Below are 12399 nucleotides of genomic sequence, written 5' to 3'. Positions count from 1 at the left end.
CTAACAGGTTTATCAAGATAAAACAAAAAAGTCAAAATGACAACTACTAACAGAAGCATCATATGCATATGATTAGAAGAACATACTTCTGCAAGTTCGTGAAGTGTGTCTCCGTCTTCCCATTTTGTGACTCTGCTCCCTCGTCCTTTCACCTAAGAGCTCAGTGTAGGAATGCAAACTGCATGCTCCAGTGGTGCTGCTTCCTTCACAGTTGTTGTGCCCCCAAAGGGAAAACAAGAGTGTTTTTAGAATTGGCATGTGCTACAATAAGGGATGTTGATAGGTAATGGATAACTAGAGATGAGCATGAGAGATAACTACAGAGTTTCTGTTAATCACCATTTGGGGTACGTTTGTGGTTTCTGTGACATTGCATGTGTTGATTTTCCTCTGTCCAAGCCATTCACTTTCTCTGTAGACTTCCAGAAAATCTGAATTCAGTCGATATATTATAGATGCAAATTATTACATATGCACACGTGCCATTCACACATTAATTCCTTGGCTTGCTATCCAAAATGAGCTAGAAATAAGGAAAGCATCCCAGAAGCTTTCAAAATGACATAGAAACTAGAAAAGGCAACGAGAAATCAGCCTGAAAGAGATGTTGCAGCTGCTAGTCATTGTTGCTGTAATATTGCAGTGAAGACAAGATTTTGTCGGATATTTACCGTGAAGTACCCCTTGGAAATGTCGGCTATTTATGAAACAATAAATCAGTGGCCTACGTTGTTTCATAAGTAGCCTAAGTTTCCAAGGGGTTTGCCAGAGGTGTGCTGAAAAACCTGCGTGCATAGTCCGCTGTATTCTTTATCCGCTCCCCTACCACATACCCACCAAGCAAACTACGATCTTTTTGTATACAGATCAGGTAAGTATATATATAGATAACCGTCCCTTTGCACCTGCAAATCCAGTGACAGCACTCATGTCTGTCATGAGTTAGCGAACCCAAACACCGATTCGCAGTTCCCTACTCCCGTTTTGAATGCACGGCCCAGTTACTTTTCTGCTTGACTAGCTGTTCGTAGCGATTTCTGCTTGACTAGCTGTCCACAGAGATAGCCTTGGTAAACTCAGATTTGTCATAGGTACCCATTGCAACCCCTTCTGAAAATTTGGCCCCTGAAGTCAACTACAGTGTGATTCTGCTCAAAAACTAACTAAATGTTGAGAATGATTCCATTTTCCTTAATGGTAACTATAATTGGCTTTCCCCTTTTCTCTTTTTAAATATTTCCCCCTTCCATGCTGTGTTGCTTTGCACTGACTGTGATTGCATGTTGCACCCTGGTGTATCCATCATGATGATGTTACATGGCTTGTTGCTGTGATACCTGCCACGCCCCATTCCATCGTTTATGTCACGGTTACGTAAATGCTCCACCCCCTCGTGTGTTGCTTCCATGATTTCCTACTGAAAGTGCCCATGATGCACGGTGCTACACCTACCACTGTGTCTGCAGCAACACCATCTGCCACCAGCGTTCCCTTCGCTGCAACAGCTGCAAGCAATCAGGTTTGGCCATTTATTTCACCTGTTCAGACCTAGCTAACTACGGTGTGTTGGTAAGGCACAGTATATGCTTTTGGGATTGGTGAGAGACATTAGTCCCTATTCTTATGTGTTTCTTTAGCCGTTGTTACATTTAGAATTTTTCTTTCTGTGTATGTTCCTGCTTTGCTGCTCATCCTGAGATGAATCAGCAGAGTGTTCTCTTTTTTTAATTGGTTACAGATGTCACTCTTGACATCTTATATATACAGTTGTTGCTACCACACCAATCCTCAAAGGTATATACTAAAATTTTTTAAATGTTTCTTCATTGGTTGAGAGGAGAGTTTATTTTAGTTTACTACCATTTTTGGTTATTGCGTTTGAACTTTCACTTAGTACTATCATCACCTTTACCTTTAGATCTACTGGAAAGAAAGAAAACACGTTTCTTTCCAAGGCACAGATATGCTTATCATTACCCAGTGATTACATCAGAAATTCCTTCTCATACCGACGTTAGATGTGCTTGTGTTGTTTTAATTTTCATTTGCTTGAGGTTTTTACAGGCAGAGTCACAAGGCAAATTATGAATTTGGGGTGAGTCTTGAAATTATAAGGAGATGCTTACAATAATTATTGTGTAACATTATGGCCATCTTGCCTTATTAAAGTGGTAACCACGCTTAAAGACTGCAAGTTCCACTGCTGTTTCAATTACAAGTATGATAAACATTTAGGACACAGAGCATTAATCCATTGGGGAAACAAACCACATTCTAACCTGTGCTTTTTGCAAAATTAACTATTATTGGATATGGTTAGTATGTCTAAATTTTTCTGTGAAATTGGTTACGGTTATTGATTACCATGTCCAAGCAGTGAACAAAATAAATGGAATTCTCTCAAGAAACTATTTTAATCTAAAATCTTTTTTACTACTATAGATACCCCCATTATCAGTAGATGAACTGAATAGCAGCATGTTTCTTTCACAGATGTAGAAGTTACCAGTAGAACAGTAAGTCTCTTTAAGTATTAATATAATATTTGTAGGTTATATCTTTTATCTACACAGTTGCATTTGCTAAAGACTTTGGTAAATATTTTCATTACTAGGCATTGCTTATAACTTAGAGCTTGATTTAAGCATTCTAAATTTTCCAAAATGAAATATGGACAGCAAATATGTGATTTTTCAATATGAAAATGACAGCTGGTATTGTATTTTCCCAATGAGCTTACAAATTCCCAGATGTTTTCCCATTATTAAAGGGGTATGATTGGTTAGCCAAAGGCACAGATCAATTTTGAATTTTAATCTTTTAACGTTTTTCTAGCTTTGTTTTAATTGAAATAAAGCAAAGTAATTTTGTCACAATTTGAGTAAGATGGTTATCTTAAAGACAGTAGGCAGTATGCTTTTTCTAAAGACATTATGGAAAATAGCGCTTTCACATTCTGCCACTTTGTAAAGGTTGCTTCCCATGTAAGTCTAGCAGAATTGCTCCAGCTGTTTTCAATTTTGAATGACATAATTTAGTAATTTAATCATTATTTTCATTCACATCATGGCACCTTTTTTTTTTGGTAATTTTTGTTGTTGTTTTCAGATTTTTCCCCCTTCACCTTTGATTTCCTTTGCCTGGTCCAGAGCCTGTAATAGCAACACACTTAATTTGAGCAATTGTTCACTTGGAACGTGTGACTTTTAAAGTCACTCAAGACTCTGAGGCATCTTAATTAATAATTATAGGGAGTTGTTATTAAACAAATACACTGATTCTGAGTTGCATCCATTAGTCATTGAAAGCTTGAAGTTCTCACACCGGGAGTGTTTCACCTGGTTGAAGAAGGCAACGGTTCTGTTCTCTTGATGGATTAGTTCCCCAGAACCTGGCTAGCATTTCTCTCCTGCTCAGGACACACAGGCCCAGAAGACTAACTGTTCTGGACAGAGCATATAGATAACTGTACATTAGATAACAGGTCCCTTCAATCATAAGGAGTGTTTTAAAAAAAGACATCTTTGAGTACACGGAATAACTGAAGTAGCTGTATATTGTAATAGTTTTCAGGGGTATCATTTGGGATAGTGGCAACTTGGGAATAGCACCGAACATGAGAATAATAGGCTTTGTAAACACTTGCCTGATTCTCATGGGCTGCTTCACATCAAGGTAAACAAAAGTGGTCAAATATAGTTAACTTTCCAACAGAACATGTTTGGGAATAGTGATTCTTTTTTACTTGATTCCATTAGAAAATTTAGAGGTATTGGGCACATCATAATCATTGCAGTATGTAACAGATGTTGAAAATTTCTCCAGAGTGCAAAAATGTAATTTTGTAAAATACTGTATACCCAGAATTCGCACTTAGGCTATTCCTGCACGGCTCCAAAACATACAGATAAAAAGTTTAAAGTTTGTTTAATATTTGCATATTTCAAAATGGAATCCAGTATGTTTTGTCAATATATGCTTGTTGGAGGAAGTGGATGGATGGGTGGATGTTCATGGTGTAGACAGTGCCTTAAACGACGGAGTGCATCTCTGTTAACTTAGGGCAACTGTCCACACTGTCACTCAGTGAGAACCACAGACTATCAGACTGTCATGCTATGTGACTCCTTAGTGAGCATTTCCAACAGCTCAATTTTCATACATTCAGAGTGGGGAATATCTTGGCATATGGTTCACACACAGAACTGGAACAAGAACCAAGTATCCTGACCCTACTTCAATAACCCTCCAATATTTCTCACTTTTTTTTTCTTCCATTTCAGTTGAAATTCTGAACAACAGAGTTACGGAGTATCAGAATCTCTCCGTGAGAACCTCCATATGGCCTTTCTATATATATTCACGTATGTCCTCTTCTACCAACACAACAATAAGCATGGTGCAGTCAATATATTAAACAAAACAAACATACCAACCAACAAATTCGAATAAAAACCAAAGCATCAAACAATCAATGGAGATGTTAAAACACCAACAGAAAACTAACAACTACCATCTATCTATCTTATTTGAATTATTGGGTAGAACACCATAACATTTTGTAATTTATCACACTATTCTTTGTGATTTTCCAATAACCATTATGCTGAGTGAATCTCTACAGTGGACTGCTGGCTTATTGTGCATTCTTGGTGGATAAATGTTCGGTCTGTTTTGAAGTGTTACTTTACCGTTTTTGTTTACACAGTAGTCTATTGGTTTGATTCAGAATGTAACAAATATATCCAATACCATTTTCCCCATTATTGTATTGTATTGTATTGTGGTATGTTGTGTTAGGTTTTTACATACTATAGTGTTTTGCTGTAATGTGTGGTGTTTGATTTTAACTAAAATGTTATTAATGGGAAACAGAAACACATGTGCTTGAAAAACATGACAGGTTAGTGTTGATATGCTCTCTCTCTCTCTTTAGAATATTTCTGTAGGTTTCTTGAGGCAGACGTTTAAAAGGCCTCACTTTCGAGTGTGTCCGAAACCTGTTCATAAACATACATGTGTATAATTTGTACCTGTAGATCTAACCTTGCATAGTACAGTCACGTTACTGGATTTTTTTGTGAGAGAGAAATAATTACCTGAAAATAACAGGGAACTTCTTAAAACATTAACCCGAATTTCACTCCTTAAGTAGATTGAAAAACTAGACTTTACCTTTAATTTCTCAGCATATATACTAAAAATTATGTAAAGTGCCCATTACATTTTTTGTGGCTCAAGGATCCTGTCTTCTAGGTTGAGTGTCTAAAACTGAGCCATTTGTCATTTTCAGCTGAAAAATTGGTTCTTGGAAGCTTAAAGGTATTCTAATGACAGGTTATAAATTAAGCAGAGAGAGCGGGGCTGGGAGCTAGCTTTTACATATTGGAGGAAAGTGTGTAAAAACCATTGCAGTGTAACCTTTGATACAGGTGCCACTTTCTGAATGCAAATGGCTCAGGCTCTTTAGCCTACTCTTTGAATAATAAGTAAGATGCAGTCTGGAAAAGTCAGTCAGGGTGAAGGAGAATTGGTTCCAGGTGAGGCCTTTCCTCCCCAAATGGACAGTCTCTTCTGTTCATCACAGCTGGAGTCTGAGTATAGATTTGGAGAAATGGCGGGACTGGGGAGGGGGAGGTAGGGAGCCATTTGAAATTACTCTTCGATTTATTTAAAAGTTCTAAGAAGGATGTCCACAGTTGTCTTTAGCCTCAGTTCAGCTGAGTTTCTAGTTTTGTTAAACATTTCAGTGAAGGAGCAAGTGCCTGTGATATAATATGTTAAGTGTTGCCCTTCCCAAACTTTATTAACAGCAGAATCTCTCACATCATAATCAAGCCTCTTTTTTGTTTGTTTGGATTTCTTTGTTTTTATATGTTTTGAAAATTATAATAGAGACGAATAGAGAGGTCTGTAACACCCTTTGGATGAGACAGAGTGGCTACACTCCACAGAGCTGACCTGAATTCACGTTACTAATACTTTTGAAATAATGGTATAACCAAGTAAAATAGTAGTTAATTCCTATGGCATGTCACACACTTCTTCCACCCTACTCAGTAATTAAAGTTACTATTATTAATCAGTGGTAGAACCACATGATAGTTTGCATTGACTTAGATAGATTTAATATTTTCTACTAAATATGTGTTCTCTCACTGGAAAGTATAAAATCATCAAATTTGATGTATATACCAAGTTTATTTTTCTCCTTCATGAAAATGACAAGCAAAGGGAAAATCTGATTTAGGATACCTTAAGCCGGCTAGTAGTGTTTGAATCACAGAACAGTGGAACTGGCAAAACCTTTTCACAGCCAGGGCATGTGATTCGCCCAGGGCTGCCTAACTACTTGGTAGCAGCTGGACCCAGAAATATCTCCTGACTCCTGGTTGTTCGCCTTTTTCACATTGTTTGTGCTTCAGAACCGTTGAGACTCCATCCCAAAGCAGATCATTTTGGCTCAGAATACAAAAGAGCAAAATTAACTCCTCAGTAGCTGATATCCTGTTGATCTTAATTATCAATCCAAATCATGATCATCAGTGATTTCTAAATGGTCTTGCTTGTATTGAGCCATTGTCATCTGCTAACAAACAAACAGTATTGTCTGTCTGGAGTTAGAGAGCAAGAGGTGTCTTGACTTTTACCTTTTGGTCCTTTGAACCACTTAATTTCTGTTTCCCAAAATCTTAACATTGCTAGAGAAGAAAGTAGAATATGCCTTTGTGAAATTACTTGTATTTGGAACTGAGTTTTGTAAAACCTGTGCTGGTGCCTCTCAGGAAGGGCAGATTTGATCACATGAATCCAGGAGGGATGCACCTGAGCTACTCTAGATGTATTCCTTAAAAGCGACAGAGACATTTTCAGTGTGAAATGAACTTTTTTGTCATTTGACATTTTGATACAACATACTGTCTCACTTAACTTTTTAAACTTCTGACAAAGATGTACATGGACAGTAAACCTAGAGTACAGCTGTTTGCATGTTGCCTTAAGCACTGGAAGACATGAATAATGACGTATTTTTTAGTAAGAGGTTCAGTGAGAGATATTCAGGGTAGTGGTATTTTTGGTGCAACAATTTTTGATATTGTTGGCATTTTAAAAGTTGCTTTGTGAGTGGATTTAAAGAGAGAAAACTCAAAGCACTAAGGTTTTGATCAGAGGTGAAAGGATTTTGACAAAAATGCAATTTTAAGATAGCACTCTTTAACTAGTTGTGCAATGACTTATTCAAGTGATCTTTATTCAAGAAAAGAAAAGAAGTCATTAGACTATAAATTTCTGGTGAAAAAGACAAGTCACAAAACTAATCGGTGACTCTAAACAACAATTTACTGGACGTATTGTATATATACAATTCTAATCACTTGTGATTCTTAGTTAACATTTTATAAGCTTTGTAATTTACAAGGGCCTCTTGTTATTTATCCAAAATTAGTGTTTTTGTCCATTCCTCTCAGCCTTTTGCAAAAATATGCAAGCGTGCTGAAACTTGGATAAAACAGGCCATGTATACAGAGAAAATAATCTAAAGGTTTTCTTTTAAGAGGGTTTTAGTAGTGTCAAATTTTTTAAAGCCCTATGTGACCACAACATAAGTATATTTTAAAGAGGATTAAGATTCAATTTAAATTAAATGGATTCATAAAATCCATGCAGTATTTGCTTTTGCAATTGGAGCATGATTCCTCAACTAGCCGTTGCATTTCATTGCATTTGTCTAAATTAGAGTCTTTAATTTGTAGTTAATCGTGACATGAAAAGCCATCCTCTCCCTACTCCATCAATCTTCGCCATCCATTTCTGAACACGCTGAAGCACTTTGATCTTGCCATAAGTGTTGTCCGACACCACTGGGCTGTGTTCACTGATGGGCAGCCTCAGCTCAGCAGCTCTCCAATGGGGGCAAAGCAAGTACCTCCTCCTTACCATCAGCAGGAACCAAATAAGATTAGTCTTTACAACATGAATCTCTTTTTCATGGCACGACAAGTAAGCACAGTGATGTCTGCTTAGGGACAACATTGACATCAAATTTTATTAACTAGTATGTAGGGAAGGCCTGTGTGCTACTTGGAACGTTATTTGGTCCTTCCTCCACTCCTTTGGAGAGTACATGAGGATGCTCTTAGGTAAAATGCAGCCACACATTTTCAAGTTATTTCAGTCTGTAGGGTAGGCTGTGATGCACAGAACGAATTGAAACTGGAATCTTCTTTCTTTGATCTCTTCTCCATTTCACACACGTTGAAATAGAAAAAGGGAAATGTGACTGAGGGAAATATGATTTCCCAATTCTGTTGAATAGATTTAGGAAGATAGATAGTGGCCTCATTTTTAATTTTACCAGTGCCTGTCAAAGGCAATAGAATAAACACTATGTAAAAGAGTATGACAACTTTTTTTTTTTGCAAGTTTAGTTGACAGCCTAATCAAACTGTAAATATAATTACAAATAGAGGTTCTGGGCACCAGCTCACTAATTGGTGCCATGTTTTCATTTTTCTTATTACCTTTTAAAGTTTTTATTTTATTCCCTTTTCATATCTTTAAGTAACTAGTGAATTTAATTTTGAAGGAGAGTTAGAGAAGCTTTAAGATTTTACTACAGGTATCCAACCCGCCTAGATAGGTCCTCAACTGACACTGAAAAACAACAAGGTATAGAGTGTAGTTCATAACTATTCCTTACAGAACAAACTTAACTTTATATACAAATAATAATGTTTAACTAATTATATTTAGTTGTTGCTTTAGCAACAAACCTACAACATGGCTACCTTTAGACATTTCTTTGTGCGTGAAAATTTTACTTGTAAACTCTGTGTGGTTTTTGACAGATACAGCTCAAAGCTCAGAAATAGATATGGTTGATTTTTCTTTTTAATCCAAATTCCCATGTGAAAACTGAATTTGTGTCCTTGTGTGACTTTTTTGAGCAAAAAGTTTACAACATCCGGATTCTAGAATCAGGCTTTAGAGCTGATAGAATTTGTTGTGTGGATAGGGTTATTCCACAGTATTTAGACTCCAAAACACAATCGTATTTATAATATGCCCCGATCTCTTTCCATAACCTTACTTATTCAGAATCATTCTATTCAAGTAGCATAGCTGTAGCTACAAAAATTCTCTTTTACAAATCTATCCAAATGAGGGTTAAAGAATGACAAAAGCATAGATTAAATTAATTCATCTTTGTGAAACCATCCGTACAGATACTGTGGAATGACCCCATAACAGTGTTGAAGAGACATATGCTGCAGTTAACTGATGGTCTCAGTTAGGGTGCGAACGTGTGAGACACACCTTTTTTGCACTTATGTACATAGTTCATGAAAGCGATCCTTGGAGCATTTTTTTTTTAATATAAGAAGTCTGTGATAATAGTGGAAAAGTTAGTAAGAGAGAGTTATTTCTAAGGCTTTGAGAAGAAGGGTTTTTTTTTTTTTTTTGCTACAAGACTTAACTAAAACATGATGTTGCTTTGCTGTTGTGGAGGCTTTCTAGTTTGCTAGGGCTCGTCACAAGACAAGACTGGTTACAGGTTAACAGGTCAACTTCAGCTAACAGCACTAAACAAAAGTTAAGGTACTTCAGCTTTTAGCAAGATTGCTAGCAGAGATCGTTTGCTTTTAAATTAATCCTCACTGTAAACACACACAGACACACACAGACACACACACACACACACACACACACACAGACACACAGACACACACACCAGGCAGCAGGTTTCTGGCTGAGGTCTTCTTTTTTCAGTGGTCGCAAGGAGTTGTAAATTGCAAGATGGATATTCCCATTCTGATCTAGTTAGATTTCATCTTTCACAGAAAAGGGTCAATTGAGATATATCAGTTACATCAATTAATATGTATTTAAGTGACAAATTGTTAACGTTTGCCACTATTTCCCCTTCAAGATCCAGAAGCCAAAACCAAATTGGCAACTACTGAAAGATGGTAATTCAACAGTTAAGTATGGCCAGCACAGAGCATTTCATTCCCTTCAGCAAAGGAAAAAATGCTCCTGGCACAATTTTATAAATGGCTGTTTTCTGACTTACCTTTACCAGATGAGACAGTGCTTCACTGTGCCACTTCAGCCTCCTACTCTTTTAACGAAACAGAAGAGAACTAGCCGAAATCTTATGTACATCAGAGCTGTAAAAGAATGTTTCAATCAGATCATCTCTGCCAATTTCAGCTCCCACATCACCTACAGATCACCATTTATCTTTTTGTTGCCTCCAGGCGATGAGACCTAGAAAAGGTCGAGGTTAGAAAGGTTTAAGGATAGATCACCATGAGGGCTTTGAGTCCTTCCCATCTTGAGGCCTGTTGTCCTTACCCTGGAGAAGGAGCCCATCTTGGGATTGAGGGAGTTGTTATTAGTATTGCTACCCATTTTGATAGTTCTCACTTACAGAGACAGGATAATAAGCCAAAGCCAGAAAGCAATCCAAGCCTTACAGTTGTCCAATAGCTCAGGGCCAGTTGGTTAGAAATTTCCTTTTTTTTTTTCCCCCCCCCTTGAGCCCATAACCACTTAGAGTCAGCCTTACAGCTAACAGCCTGACCATCTGACCGGCATTTCCATTGATAGAAAATGTAAGCATTCATTCCTTCTGTAGTTAGGAACTCCAACTTTAACCTTATCACCAACATATTTCCCCAACTTAACCCATGTTCTTGTGTTGACATTTCCTTGTGAAACTATAAGCCACACGAATATATTTTCATAAGGTCAATAGAAATATAGTAAGATTTTAAGTCAGGCAGAATCACCTATAAAAGAGTAAGAATGAACCTAGAAGCATCACAAAAGATAACCAGTTAATTGATGGCATGTGGTGCGTACTGACAAGCCACTATGTCACACTCTTTGGAGCTTAAACACAGTGCTGTCGTTTAAGTAAGTAAAATTAGAGAATGAAAGGACCTCTATTATTAAGCCCAGGAAAGGATTTAGTTTGACTGATTCAGTTTCCAGCCCCTCCACTTGTTCTTCCCTGAAAGAGAACCACCCATCAATACTCCAAAGCAGGGCTATTCCAGAGGAATTTTATCTTTAAATAGAACCCATCCTCAATTATAGCATACCTAAAAGGAAAAAAGGTATCACTGTGAAATAAGTCACAGCTATATCATTATTACTTTAATTTAAAAAGAACCAACTCTGTAACAAGACCTAAAAGTAACCCAACTTTAAGCAGTGCTCTTTTCTCCCCAAACAAACACACAACCTAAAACATTTTTCTGTCATAGAACTGCATGATTCCAAAGCTTTATTTCGGTATACAGATGCTGTTTGTTACTGATGGAAACCAAATTATTTTGTTGCTGTGTCTTTTGAGTCTAGCAGTTGAGAGAATTACATGACCACTAATTATATCATTGGACTCTGGGATTGCCCTTTTCAAAATAAGTTTCCTTTTATTATTGTTGTTGCTTTAATTATTAGAAAATGAACCATTTGTGACATGCCCCCAAATTACAATAATTTAAATAAGTTTTCTTAAAAAGATGCTCCAAGATACACTCTTTTAAAGGGCTAATTTTATGCATTTGTATAAGAACAATCCAGTATAATGTAGAAAATGGAAGCACATATTTTGGGCAGAAAAATGCCAATTTAAAAATACTTATCAATAAGAAAATTACTAGCCCTGTGCAGCACTTACAGATGTAAATAATGATCACTGTATTTAATAAATATAAACTGTTCCCATAATATTTTGCCTCCAGAATGCAATAGCTCATTCCCTCAACTGCTATCAGTAGGGCAGATGCTTTGATTTGTGGGGGTTTTTTTTTTTTTCAAGTTATAGTGCTGTACTGCTTGTTTGTGTTTAGAAGTGTGCATTATGCAATTCATTTTAGTATGCTATTTCTATGTTGTTTATTTTTTGTTCTTTCAATAAAATATATAAATTTCTTGGTTTTGTCTTTTATGAATCCATATTCACACATTACGAGTTCACCTAAAAGCTATTTGTCTTCTAGTATATTAATCCTAATATTTAGTAATTCTAATACAAGATTTGATTTGGTTCAGTGCTATATTTCATACATAGAATAAATTTATTACTAAATATATACCTTCAGTATTTTGAACTATATAGCTAATACATCCACTGTATTAGATGTATTATTCCTATAATTTTGAAGTCATTAACGCAAGAAAGACACACATATTTTAGCAAAAGAACACTAAAAATTTTGTGATAACGCTTACTGGTTTCTGTTGTGCTTCAGAAATTCTGAGGCATATTCTACGATACATTATTATTATTAGTTTGTATTTTCCTATTATTCATTTCTATCCTGCATGTTGAGTGTAACATATGAAACCAGTGTCATTCATTTTATTCTTTTCAAGAGGGGCATC

At 36.5% G+C, this 12399-nt stretch overlaps 1 protein-coding gene across 15 annotated transcripts in view; it reads left to right on the top strand.

The window, feature by feature from the left end:
- MBNL3 (muscleblind like splicing regulator 3) overlaps positions 1–11946 on the top strand; it is a 136853-nt gene extending 124907 nt beyond the window's left edge. For 14 of the 15 annotated variants that reach the window (XM_082377937.1, XM_082377929.1, XM_082377936.1 and 11 more), the window contains 3 exons: positions 1425–1519; positions 2443–2516; positions 4284–11946. In XM_082377937.1, the coding sequence (XP_082234063.1) occupies positions 1425–1519; positions 2443–2499 (152 nt within the window). In that variant the 3' untranslated portion in view covers positions 2500–2516; positions 4284–11946. The remainder of the gene's footprint in view (positions 1–1424; positions 1520–2442; positions 2517–4283) is intronic. The other variant, XR_014239737.1, reaches the window with a different exon arrangement.
- Positions 11947–12399: the final 453 nt, after the last annotated feature.

Source organism: Balaenoptera borealis (assembly GCF_965194805.1).
Source record: "Balaenoptera borealis genome assembly, chromosome: X".
NCBI lineage: Eukaryota > Metazoa > Chordata > Mammalia > Artiodactyla > Balaenopteridae > Balaenoptera > Balaenoptera borealis.
The sequence above is the reverse complement of the archived record's forward strand: the minus strand, read 5'-3'. Positions and strand labels throughout refer to the sequence as shown.